Source organism: Apus apus, chromosome Z (assembly GCF_020740795.1).
Source record: "Apus apus isolate bApuApu2 chromosome Z, bApuApu2.pri.cur, whole genome shotgun sequence".
Classification (NCBI taxonomy): domain Eukaryota; kingdom Metazoa; phylum Chordata; class Aves; order Apodiformes; family Apodidae; genus Apus; species Apus apus.
In genome coordinates this window covers 27,375,637-27,389,666 of record NC_067312.1, presented here as the reverse complement: position 1 = coordinate 27,389,666, position 14,030 = coordinate 27,375,637, and the positions used below count along the sequence as shown (strand labels likewise).

At 35.5% G+C, this 14,030-nt stretch overlaps 1 protein-coding gene across 3 annotated transcripts in view; it reads left to right on the top strand.

The window, feature by feature from the left end:
• FCHO2 (FCH and mu domain containing endocytic adaptor 2) overlaps positions 1-14,030 on the top strand; it is an 88,916-nt gene that overhangs the window by 52,713 nt on the left and 22,173 nt on the right. The window contains exons 12-17 of one of the 3 annotated variants that reach the window (XM_051642292.1): positions 4,306-4,363; positions 6,558-6,733; positions 7,748-7,772; positions 8,509-8,551; positions 9,237-9,331; positions 12,967-13,476. In XM_051642292.1, coding sequence (XP_051498252.1) covers positions 4,306-4,363; positions 6,558-6,733; positions 7,748-7,772; positions 8,509-8,551; positions 9,237-9,331; positions 12,967-13,476 — 907 coding nt within the window. Of the gene's footprint in view, positions 1-4,305; positions 4,364-6,557; positions 6,734-7,321; positions 7,337-7,747; positions 7,773-8,508; positions 8,552-9,236; positions 9,332-12,966; positions 13,477-14,030 lie in introns of all 3 variants that reach the window. The other 2 variants (XM_051642294.1, XM_051642293.1) reach the window with 2 other exon arrangements.

Below are 14,030 nucleotides of genomic sequence, written 5' to 3'. Positions count from 1 at the left end.
ACAGGAGCACTTTAAATATCTGTTTTTATTTCTTTCTGCATCTCTGGCAATGGAAGAAACTGACTGGCTACTGTCTTGATCCATATATTTTGAGTTAATAGGCACACTAAGGAGAGGAAGCTGCTGTATGTAATAAATTAGCCTTAACCTAAGGAAACACCTGAGTCAAATTTACAACTCAAGTATGTGAAAAGTGGTGAGACTTTTTCTCTTTTGTCCCAGGCTATTATGAGCTTCACCTGCTTTGAGTTCCTTTCAGTTCTCATCTAAATTACAGGAAATCAGTCCAGTTCAGTAAAATGGTATAAAGTTCATCAGGCAGAAAAAGAAACAGCCATTCAGCTGCACTCTATCCTGAAGTATATGCTGACAAAAACTTTGTAAGGAGCTCTCGTAACTACTGTAGGTATCCCAGGAGAAGAGAGAACAGACGGAAATCAAGCTGAAATGTACAGAAGGTTCTTTCCTTCTTACCCACTGTAACAGCACTAATGTTGCTGAGGAAGGGCCAAATGAAGCAGCTAGATTGCAATATGTTCCACGTGTTCCTTTCTTGTCCTTTGTATGTGGCCCAGAGGAACTAGTGACATGGTAATGGTGTGGCTTCTTTCCATTGCTTTTGGATGACAGGACAGAGCAAGGAAACTGAGAGTTTTAGTATTCACTAAAACTCAAAAAATAAGTTTTGGCAGTAGAATGTTTAGTCCTTATACTTTTTGTATAGGCAGTTTTATTTTGTTATTTATTATGTCCTTATGCTTTATTTCTGGAAAAAAATTATTCACCCCAGAAGATTAGTAAAAGATACTAATGCAAAGGCCGAGTTATAAGTCCTATTTTTTCATGTATATTTAAAAATATATAATACCTTAATTATTAATACGTTGTATTACATCTGCAAACACAGGGCAATCTCACCTCTGTGGTCTTTATAGCTATACATTTAATTGCTTAATTACCTCTGAGAATGTGAAACCTTCTTCTAAGGAAGTCTGCCTTTCCCTTTACTTCCAGAGTTCAATTCACATCCATATTGAGCTTTTTTTTACCGCAAAAACTACAAATAATGTGTTCGTGACCTTCATCCCTGTCATATTTGTAACTTCTTACAGAAACACAAAGTTTGCAAAGATCGTCCGTCTCTGTGTTTAAAGTCCAAAGTGACACATGCATACATTAATATTGTAGTTTTTATCTATGATCACCATGGTAGGCAAACTAAGTCCTGTCTGTATTGTGTGCTGATACTTTAAAGATGCACTGTTAGATACAGATCTGTAACTGCAGGAGTGTGAAAAAGGGAGTACGAATTAGTCAAGTAAATATAAATGCCTTTATTAACATCAGATTTGTGAATATGTATCTCTTTCCAAATGCTGTGTCCTCTTCCAGTCTTGCAAAACTAGTAAATGAAATTCTGATATTTCAGAAACCAGAACCATTCACCTGTTCAACCATTGAAAATACTGAAAACAATAATTACTTAACTTGCAAATAAGATTTTGTGGTACTATTTTGCTTGTATGTGACACAATTTGTCAATACAATGGAACAGTGATTGTATCTTTGACTTTACTTTTGTTGGTTTACACAAAAATATAAATGAAACATCTCATTAATGAAAGCAAAAGGTATTTTAAGAATGATCACAAATTGATACAAGATTAATCTGAATCATTGACAAAGCTAGAAATATAAAGTGGATTATTTCTGACCTTGTACACATTGTGTAGAGTCAGATGTCTTAAATTACACATATTTAAGTTTTAGAAATAGGAAAAAAGTAGAAGTACAAATTAAGTTTTCTGCACAGTGCTACAGAAAAGCAGTAGTGTATGACTGCTAAAAAAGAAACAAGGAATATTTCAGTTCAGAACTTAAGCTGGAAAGCATCCATCTCTGTTATGTGAATATTAACTTTGACTTTTTTTGTCTGAACTTATGAATACAGGCTACATGGTAAAGTGCCATTGCTGATTAATAGGTGATTCAAATACCTTTTTCAAGATCGGAAATAATTATCATGAAAATATTAAGAAATATTTAATAAGTTAGGAACTTCAGTATTTCTAAGGATTTGCTTTATCCTGGACTTTATTCATTAAGTTAAAAAATAATGCAATTGAAATAACTTTTGCAAAGTTATTTCACAATTTTTTATCAAAATAGGCAGATTTTCCAGCTGTATTTTGCATCCTGTGTGTGCCCAACAATAATATCTTTTACATATGTGGCCCAGCTGGAAGAAGAATTAAATATTGTATATTTAAAGGTTTTGGTTGGTTTTCAATTAATCTCAGATATGCCTGATCCTGATCTATTGAAAATTGCTTAGTATGACAACTAAAATAATTTCAGAATTCAAAAGTTGGAGTATTGTAGGAAAATGTACCTACCCTCTAGCTGTATGGTTTTGTTCTGTTTACTTTGATGTCAAGTTTCATTAGTGTTTTTTGGTATATAAACAAGGTCAGCCTGAGGTCAAGCGTAGCTAAGAACTCTGATTTGAGCAAGTAGAGCTAAGGTACTGGACCGTGTGATCCTACTCTTATTACTTTTTTTTTGTTCAGTTCTTTTCCTTTTCTGTTATGTTTGTTTGTTTTTTGTTTCGGTTTGGTTTGTTTAGCCGTCAAATAGCAGTGAAATCTACATCTTACAAGTGTTTCAAGAAGTTGCATTTGTATCTATTTTAAGGTTTGAGCTTAAAGATTATTTTTGGCCTTAGTTTGATGTGCTATTTAATTGGATACAGTATTACATCTCCTATACGAGACTGTATTTCTTGTTCTTTTTAGCAGAAAGCATTATCTTTGTTTAAATCCATTGCATTTAATTAAAAATTAAATTTCTGATATTAGAGATCTGTACAGAGGATGGTCTTTCTTAGTAAAATATCAAACATCCCATTTGTGATATCTGTATAAAAAATAGTGGGACAACTACATTTTTATGTGTATCTTCCTCTGTAATTCAAAAGCTAATCAAAGTGAATATCTCTTTAAATTTGGCTTCAAATGTTAGGTGAAGTCAAGTGTTTGCTTGCTAGTCCACTTGATGTCTCCAGTGTAAGTCATTTTGTTATATCTCATGACTTATAACAGCAAGGTATATTTTGGCTTTTAATTATATATCTCTATTAGTCAAACTACCTCCCAGAGCCTACTTTCTGGTAAAATAAACTGACTGGTACACCAGACAAAATTGCTCTTTTATATTAATCTTACAGTTTTTATAAGTAATTCATAACTGGTGAAAACACTACATTTTTAAGATATTTGAGTGGCCAGTTTTTTATTAAAAACTTACGGAGGCATTTGAGCAGTTCACATAGAATAATTATGCATATGGAGCCAGGAGTGGGCTTTTCTGTTCTGAGTGGGTAAAGTATCTGTGTATCTAAGTGTATCCCTTTATATATAATACACGTGAGTGTGGGGTTTTGCACGTCTTTAAAATTAAGTTTATATTATTAAAGACTTGTTTCTCTCTGCCCCAAAGCTTTTTCGTGAAGCTAAGTGCTTAGCTAAGCATTCAAAATTATTTTAACATAATTGCCTTCAATTTATATTTCATTACCTGCAAGAACTTAAAATCTGAACGAGTCTGAAGTTCCCAGATGCTTATTAACTTTGGAAATCTAGAATGTTGCTGGAGATGTGTAAAGAAAAACTCTGGAACCTGATTTTGAGCACTTGTAGCAGGTTTCATTCATGTCTTTTAATTATTGTGGATATTCTTTGCTAAAGCAACAGTGAGGCTTGCTGCCTTTTTGCAGGGGAGAGGAAGCTGTAACTGATGCAACCTGGAATGCTTTACTCACCTATTAGAATATTGACTAGCTCTTACTAAAGGTTTTGCTGCTGTACCATCAGAGCCTTCAGTAGCTAAGAGAATTCAGAGCCATTTAGCTAAGAGAATTAGTAGAAATTGGGAAAACACCTGGGGCCAAGAGGATTGTAGACTTATTGAACACTAAATAGTAAAGCTGAAATGTTTCTGTTGGTTTCTAATCTTTTTGGTAGAGGACCAGTAAAAGCAAATGCATTAAAACTTGCCAGTTTTCAAAGGAAATCTGGAGCTTGTTTTGTTGCATTCTGTTCCTTAAGTATCTTGTCATGTTACTTCTGAACCACAGAGCATAACTTGATATAACTGTACTAATTGATGGTGAAAAATATTACTTTCATGAGCTGTCACGATCAAATTTTAATTTGCCAATGGCATTATTTAAAAGCATGGGTTTTAGCTATTTGTCAATAGTTAATAATAATTGTTAATAATAATTGTTGGGTTGGTTTTTTTTAGAACATTCCTGATGTAGATGATGAAGGATTCAGCATTAAACCAGAAACAACACAGGATATCCTTTTTACTATTATTTTGACAAGTTACTTGATGTTATTTTGATTGTTTGGAGAGAATAAATACTGATTAAAGTGTTAAGCAAGGGTAGATGAGTGACATTCATGCTTACGTTGCTACCTTGTATTCTTATGTTCATAGCTTTTGCAAAATGTACAAAATTTTGTCTATCTTTGATTTTGTGTGTGTTCAAATGTTAATTATTAGATCAAATGTCTTGGGAACTTGAAGAGGTTGTTTTTTTGTCTGACAATAAAAAAAACCAAAATAAAACAACACCAAAAAAAATCTGAACAAAAGCTCTAAGGTCACCATGCAGGTCTTTCTACTTGAAAAGCTTTGAGAAAGTTCATAAAGTAAAGTTTGTAAACTTTTTAAGCATACGGAGTGGATATCTGTTCTATATATGCACCCTCCCACTTTTTCTTAACACCCTTGAAAAGACTGGATGCTCCAGCTATCTAGAAATAGAATTTCTGTTAATTAAGTCATTATACCACATGCTATTTCTAATTGATGCTTCTAGCTTTTCTTGTCTTTATAATAGCTTTGATATACATAATAGATTTTTGTTATGAGCCATTTTTTATGCAGGCTCTTGAGTTTTCTTTGTTCTTCCTTTGAAGGAAAAAAAAATTGTCCTTTTCTTTCCTCCCATTGGAAACACAAGGAAGCTCTATTTAAGAGCTGTAGATCTAAGCAAGCTTAATACCTTGGCAAGATATTGCCTCATTTTTGGAAATGTATTAACTGAATTGTCTTGGTAATGCAGATAAAAGGTAATCTTACATTATGCAATTACCTTAAATTTTGAAAACTTTTAAGCAGTTAACAGCACCTTAAAGTGGGCCAGTCCATCACCATAGCTTCTCTGTCTTCATCAGCTTTGCCCCCACTGAAGATTCCTGTACCGGTAAAAGCAGTTTGCGTTATCTGTTAAACACATCCAGGGATGGTGACTCAACCACCTCACTGGGCAGCCTGTTCCAGTGATTAAGCACTTTCTCTGTGAAGAAATTTTTCCTAATGTCCCATCTAAACCTCCCCTGTTGCAGCTTGAAACCATTCCCTCATGTGCTGTCGCTAATTACCTGTGAGAAGAGACCAGCACCAACCTCTCACGTAGTTGTAGAGACAAATGAGGTCTCCCCTCAGCCTCCTCTTCCTCAAACTAACCATTCCCGGCTCCTTCCAGCATTCTTCATAAGATTGATTCTCTAGGCCCTTCACCAGCTTTGTTGCCCTCCTCTGTACTCGCTCCAGCACCTCGATATCTCTCTTGAATTGAGGTGCCCAAAACTGGACACAATACTCCAGGTGAGGCCTCACCAGTGCTGAGTACAGTGGCACAATCACCTCTCTACTTCTGCTGGTCACACTATTTCTAAGACAAGCCAGGATGCCATTGGCTTTCTTGGCCACCTGGGCACACTGCTGCCTCATATTCAGAGGCTTGTCAATGAGAACCCCCAGGTACTTTTCTGCCAGACACTGTCCAGCCACACTTCCCCAAGCCTGTAGCCTTGCCTGGGGTTGTTGTGGCCCAAATGCAGGACCTGGGACTTGGCCTTGTTGAAGCCCAGACCATTAACATTAGCCCAATGATCAAATCTATCCAAGTCTCTCTGTAGAGCCTCCCTGTCCTCATGCAGATCAACACTCCTGCCTAGCTTGGTGTCATCTGCAGACTTACTGATAATATACTCCTTATCAAGATCATCAGTAAGGATGTTAAACAGAAACAGTCTCAACACTGAGCCCTGAGGAACACAACTTGTGACTGACCCCAGCTGGATTTGACCCCATTGACCACCCCTCTTTGGGCCCAACTGTCCAACCAGTGCTTGATCCAACAGATCATGTGCTCATCCAGGCCATAAGCAGCCAGTTTTTTATGAGAGTTCTATGGGGAACCGTGTCATATGCTTCTGGGAGGTCCAGATAGACAATATCCAGTTACATTGTGCTTTTGACAACAAAATACTGTTATGAAGGTTAATGGAATATAAAAACTAAATTTTAACTCTGTGCTGTGAATTTTGGACAGTGAATATATTTGAAGTGTCTGTGTAAGTGCACAAAGAGGTCAGGCAGCATTGTTTATCTATGGCATTCACTTAATATGAGCATTTTGTAGAGTATAATTATAACATCAGTTATGCAGATTAATTTCCACCTTAACTGACAAAAACATACCAAAGAGAACCATTTCTATTCATCCAGTGATTCTGACTCTGAAGATGATGAACCCAGGAGGTTCCACGTAGAAATAAAACCTGTCCAGCCAAATAATAGCTCTCAATATACCATGCCTTCCTTGGATGAACTAAAAGTATCTATAGGAAACATCACTCTTTCTCCAGCAATATCTGTAAGTTATTTTGTTCCTTGTATTTTTAATGTGTAGTAAGAGAAAAGCAGTAAAGAATCTTCTGTGTAAACATATATTTTGTTGTTCAGAATTTATTCTAGATTCAAGTTCAATGATTCTTTTTCTCTTGTGTACTAGGGTCATCTTCAGTACACTTCATTGCACTGTAACATTAATTAATTCTCTCTTCTCAGATTTTAACTTTCCTTTGAGTCTTGGGAGTGCTCAGTCCTTGTCTTTCTGCTGTTGCCACCACAAAACATTTTAATACAGTTTGGAGTTAGTGGAGCATGGTTTTTAACACATTTTACTAATTAGTATTGAATAATAACACAAACCTTTAAAATAGATCGTATAATGTGGATACATGTAACATTTACAGTGTAGCTTTACTAATGTATTCTGCAATCCATAAAATTATCCTTTATGCCATGAGGTGATATTACAAATAAATAGTATTAAAGTTCACTAGTACAATATTAGACCAGAGTAAGAATTACTTTGATTTTAAGGAAAACATTGCACATAACATATTAAAATTATAATTATTATTTTTCTCTTCCCCCCCCCCCCTTCATGTTTTGAAAGCAGAGACACAGTCCTGTAAGTACAGAATGGCTTTTAATTCCCATGTTTAGATTAAAACCAAGTAAGTGTAGTATGTGAGAGGAGTTATTGGGAAAACCTCAGGAATGTTTATTTCCATATATACCATGTGATACATAAGCAGTTTAATTTTACTGCCCCAGTCTGTAAAGGGATTTAGTAATAAAGCTCCCTTTGTCAGCTCTACAGTGTTTGTTCCTCCCTTTTCTTACTGATGTGGCAGGTGGGCACTGGTTGCTCTGTCCTTGTTCACGTTCTGGTCTTCTGCAAGCTCAGAATGTTTTGTCTAGCACTGAAAGCAAAGTATCTCATAGAAAATTGAGTGGAAATAAGAACTCTGGGACTATTAAGCATTTTATTTGACAGATAGTAAAAGAATTTATTCCTAACCTTTTTTCCCCATTTCAGGCACAAATGAATCGAAATTCATCCAGTAAGTGTGAATCTTTAACTTTTTGTCTATTTATGTTAGTTTTCTAACATGGAATATTTTAAATTTTTTTTAATTGTTGAAGAAATAAATTTCTTGAGTATTTTTATTTTAAATAGAAAAATATATTTATCTTGTTAGTTTTAGATACCTTATTTTTTTCCTATATACTTGGCTGTTCCCTGTTCTGGGAAAGTAAATGAAGCTGTCTCTGACAGTGATGAGGAAAACATTCAAGAGCCGATGGGGGAATCCTATGTAAAAGACTCCTGTGGAACTTCTTAAAGCCCTTCCACCCACTCAAGTTTAATAGGATCCACAAACCAACAAAGCATTTTTTACCAGTTTTAGAGTCAAACACATAAAACGTGGCCATGGAGATAGAGGACACAGCATTAGCCTCTGTTTGGTAGGGGTTTTGTTTCAGTGGGAACTGAGTCAGATTTGCTGAGGAATAATATTGATGTAAATAGTGCAAATTAAGGAAGATATTTCAAGTGAATGACACTTCCTCCCAAAATGCATTGCTCTGTGTAGTCCTCTCCTGTTAGAAGGTGTTTCAGGAGTATCTGAATGTGTATTACTAGAAATACTGCGTCTTCTCTTTTCCATGTTAGTAATTGTCAATTATTCTTGAACTACAACAAGAAGTTAATGTTTTCTGTCTTTTTATAATTAAGCTGAAATTTTTATTTTAGACAGCCACAGCTCTGGTGATAATACTGTGTCTTTTGCTTAGGTGAAGAGCTAGCAAAATCAAAGCTTTCTGCTCCAACTAATGAGTAAGTTAAAATTTAGAATTCTGTCAAATTCAGTTTGTGGTAATTTGGACTTATTTTGATCTAATACCCAGAAACTCATTGCAAATACCACCTGCTATTTTAAACTGGGCATCTATTGCATCATAAGAATTAAGGGGTGATTATGCAACAATGGAGATTTCCATTAATTTGTTTTCCCCTTGTAATGTGTTTGCCTCATTGTGATCTGCCTCAGCTGTTATTTATATTACATGATTACAAAATACTGGGTTTTATTAAAATCTCAGGTTTTAAATAAGACAGGTTTAGTTTCTATCCTACAGTGTGTCATGGTAAAGGATTTAGGAGTACAAGCTCCAGAGTTGGACAGGTCTGTATACAATGCTTATATATGGATATACTGAAAAAAATGGATTTGAAGATGATGTATCCCTCCTTAAATGAAAACCGTTCAACTGACATTATTAAGTATATCCACACATGAACTTGTATCAAAGTGTCAGTTCAGATAGCCTCATGTGTAAATCAGTTCCTTGACCTCCAATTTGTAAGTACTTTTTTTTTTTTGATGCAAAGACTAACAAGATTAATGTATCATATTTATGTATCATATTTTTATATTATCAAACTACTACTGAAGTTGTAGTTTGATTTTTATGAATATATGTGTCTTTTGTTTATATTCCAATTCTGACTCTTAATATAGAAAGGGGAACAGTGACCTCCTGGCATGGGATCCACTCTTCAACAGTTCTCTTGAATCTTCTTCTTCAGCTTCCTTGGCATCCTCATCCTCCTCAGGTAAAAAATCTAATAGTAGAAAATGTTTTCTCTGTATTCTTCAGGATGTTCTGTTGTTGCTTTTTTTTTTTTAGTTATTGCAAGATTATGTGCTTTGACTATTGAAAAACTTTTGTGAAGCCGTATAAAGTCTTATAAGTAGTACCCGACTGAGGGTGCCATATGCCAGGGTTTCAAGCTAGAGAGCAAGGGGGAGGGGGAACACTAGAAACTTTAGGAGAATTCTGTCTTGCTTCTGCCTTTTTTTATCACCTTGTCACACTTTTCAAAAGAACTGTCACTATCTGCAATATAATCCTATTTTTTCAGCTGCTAGGCCTGGGAGATGAAATGGATGTTGTCCCAGCATCAGTGAGACAAAGTGAGCTTGCACTCTGAGTAGGGATCGGTTTCTTCATTCCATGAAAGCCTGTTGATCTGTGTAGTAAAAAGGCACCTTGGAGCTTTGCTGTGAGGAAATTTTTTCCTGTAAGAAACTAGGATTCTAATAGGAGATTTGCAGCCATAATCCACAGGGAACTGGATAAAAATGGCAGGATCTCTAACTGAGATTAGAATTAAGGGGGACTTCCTGGCACCACCTGAGAGCAGGAGCATTTGGAGGAAAAGGGTAAGCTCAGGAGTATGGGCAGGTGATGCATGAGAATTTTGGGATGCAGAATTCTGCAGCATATTAGTGTGGGCAGGACACTGCTTTCCTGAAACCTGGTCTTTGAGGAAATTGAATTAAATTAAAAAATCATAGAAAGAGTCAATCTTGATTGTTAAATTGAAAAGGCAGTGAAGGAGAGGGAGGCAAAATAAATAATAAAATGAGTGAGTATGTGTGTTGAAGAGGCTGAGAGCAGGAGATGTTAAGAAACTAGTTCAGAAAAAGGAAGGAGAGTCCAAAACAAAAACAGATACTATGGCTATTGGGACCTGCTTATTAATGTAATTATGTAAATGATTTAGTATTTGCATTGATTATCTACTGTTTACTGACATTGGGAGATACGCTGTTTCCGTAGTTCTTTTTAGGCTTCCTACTGTGTATTTTCCAACTTCTTCTGTCTTAATGTAGAGACACTTCTTCCATATGCCTGAAAAAGAAAGTGTAAACTGTTTCTTTTAGCTATTCATATTCCAAAAATTGTAATAGACCTCACTTCTTTTTTCCCAGTCATAGCTTCCTAGATGTTTTGTGTGCTTGATCATAAAACAGTAAGGAAGGGTACAACAGGGAAATTCAGCACAACAGCAGAATTCAGCAGAACTAGTGTTAATTCTTGGCCTTGGTAATGTCCTTTTGGCAGCAACCAGCATTGCTATGTAACCCCTCAGGTTTTTCGTGGAACTTACTCTTTTCCTACAAATTTGTGTTCTTTAAAAGGTAGGTTTTTAACAAATCTAGCTTATGGAAATAATTAGATTGTCTCTTCCTCACTTAGATAACCAGGCAAGATTATTGGCTAGTGGACCCAAATTTTTAACATATTTAAAGATAAATTATATAGAGATATGTATTGCTGGAATATGCTAAAAAGAAGTGGTGCTTTCTCAAAATAGTCTGTTTTGCTAGCTTTGGTCTCGTGTTGGGAGTGTGTAGAGGAAGGCAGAAAATACTTGATTTGTTGTGCTGGTGGTTGTTGTTGTATCCAGTTGTTTATTACTACATCTGGATGAGCAGCCAAAGCAGGTTAGGAAATGTTCAGGGTCCCTTCTAGCAGTAGAACTGGGGAGAGAGTAGTCTCTGGTTGATGAGTAGTGACAGGTATTTGGAATCCATAACATCCTTTGTAGCCATATCTGGGGGGTAGTAATCTACCTGAGCTCTCATAACCAAAAGAAGTTCATGCACAGAGCCCTGCATTTCATTGAAATTGGTGCAATATAGTGTCCTGAGGGCATAAATCAATTTGAAATGTATCTGTGATTTGGCAAAGTGTTTCTGCCAGATAATTGTTTAAAGGTGTTTAAAGGACTGTTGTTCTAGGAGTTAATTAAAATATTTGCATTTGTGAAATGATCCATGGAGTTAAGTAAAAGTGAGTGTTCAAAAGTATAACAAATTACTAATTAAAAAAAAAAGTATGGATCAATGTAGTCCGACTTGTAGGTCATAGTGTTGTTTAAATCAAGTTCTGATGCTCACTAACCTGCAGCTTCATTCTAAAGACTTCTTACTACTTTGATCTAATTGTATTTTCCTTTAAATCAGTTTTTTTATCTTCAACTTGAAGGTTTATGTAGGTAAGCTAATGCTTAAAGCTTTTGAAAATCTTAATCAAAAAGTGAAGTTACATAATTAGTTGGATTTCATACAGTATATCTGCATATCATGATGTATCATGTCCCACATTACCTTTTTTCTTTTTACTGTTAAAAAATTTCTTTAGCTATTGTTTCATAACTCTGTATTAATCATTAGACACTTAAACTACTATGGTATTTGAGCAATCGTGGTGTAAATAAGCGGTTTATGCAGCACAGAAGTAAACTTTGGTCATCCGTGAATAATCTTGCTTTATTAGACATTTAAGATGACTTTGTTATCTTGAACAAACACAACAGACATTTTTTAGCCAGCTATTGATATTGTAAGAATGCTTATTTTCATTTCTCTTCCTCATTTTCATCCATATGTATTTTTAAAATAGTTTTTAAATTTTCCGCATCGGTTTTTGGATAGGATTTATAGTAATATTTTAAAGCCTGTGAATGATATGCAAAATATCTGTTAGAATGGTAAAGCTAAGCCTACATAAACAGGCAAAACTCTGTTTATGTAGGCTTAGAGAATGTACTTGTCTGTGGCAAAAGGACCACCATAGAGGGGACACCTCTACTTTAGATCCAGACTTTTAAATGTGTTGTTCTCATTTTTTGTTCTGTATGTCATTCTGCTGTTGCTCCTAGCTTTGACAATGTACAAGATGTTGAGAGTTTACTAACCTTGCATTTTCTGCTTCTGTTGTCATTTACTCCAAAAAGCAACCACCAAATGCAGGGAATATTTGTGGAAAACTACTGTTTTCCAGCAGCCTTATCACTATAGGATGAGAGAGGAAATCTACTGGGTTGGATGATGTGATGCCTTATACACAGTTACTCACTAGATACAGGTTGATACAGACAGAGGAGTATCAAACAGGATCTCATTACTGCAGTCTTCATTCATTCACTGAACAGCCCTTTATGTTGGACCTTTCCATTACAGAAGGATAAGAAGATCGAAATGTTTGGAAGGAACAGGATAGGATAGGTCTGATTAAATTAATTCAAAACAGAAATCTGTGGAGAGGAAACAAAAATGGAGTAGGACACACAAAAGGAAAGACAAAGATGTGAGGGAGTTAAACCATGATAGGAAGTCAAGGAAAATCATAAGAAGTAGGCCTTAAATGGAGAGAAACACATTATTTTTGGCTTACTAGAAATGGAAAGTGCCGTGACTGGCTGTATGAATGGAGTACATGTAGGCTGGTTTGTTTTTTTCTTTTACTGGTAAGTGGTGATATTGTCAGCTGAGGAGAGAAGTTGGTTTTTATGCTGGTTAGTAACCCTCCTGCAGTGGATATTTAATATATTTTTAATACTGAAATTTCTGTCTTTTCAGTGTTGGTCTTAGTTTCAATTCTTCCCTTTTCCTTCAGCTACACTGAAAGACCACAATAGGAGCTCCTCCTCATCTACCACTGATTTGCTGGGGTATAGAGTATCTCAGTCTTTGCTTGTTCACCAGACAGATTCTGGGTCTACAAGCCCATCCTCACCAGACTTTATCATTAGCACTTTGTGCAAATCTGGTGTTACAGAAGCTCCATCAGGGAGCACCAGTCCTTTATCCTGTGTTTCACAGTCTCAGAGTCAGTGGATTTCCTTTGCTGATGAACTTCTTACAGTTAGACACACAAGTGCAAACAAGAAGGAGCCCCAGAGATTGCATTTTAAAAGTGAAAATGCCTGCCTTGCCTCTTCTGCTTTGCTTGGGAATTCTTCCAACAGCTGTGCTTCTGAGGATCAAAGTGACCTTTTCAATAATACTGTATGTCATGAACAATTATTCATTGAAGAAACTGGCAATGCTGCTGAAACTTCTTCTGCATCATCTTCAACCCTACTGGAATATAGCTTAGTGTCTTCTTGTGCTCATACAAATAAGGGTATGGCAAGCATGCATTGTGTATTGCTCTTTGCTAATAACTGACTCTAAAAATCAAGCTTTGGACTCATTTTTCTTTTTGTTATTATCGTTCACCTGATGTTAAATTTAACTCATCTTCTTACTTAGAATGTACTAAACTGCCTGATGGCACCAATTTCCTTGGAAGTTAAGACAATTAAGAAAATATTCAGCTTGAAATTAGAAGAACTAAAAGAATTTGAGAGTAGTGAGCTCTTGAAGATTAAGTGATTGCATTTGCAAAAAGACTTCTATTCCCAAATGGCTTTGTATAGATATTTTCAGATTAAGTAAAGTTAAATAATTTTATTTAAAACTGTTCCTTCTAAACACACAATGTTTTAAAATGTGGATAAGTATCATGGTAATGCTACATACTAAAAGCACAAATAAAAGCACATTTGGGCAAGTATAACATGACTCACCGAATACCTGTGGTACTGCAGCAGACTACTCTGTTTTTAGCATGCATTGTTTTCTTGCAGCATACTAAGAATTTTAAAAGAATTACGGGTATTTTAGAAATTAATTTAT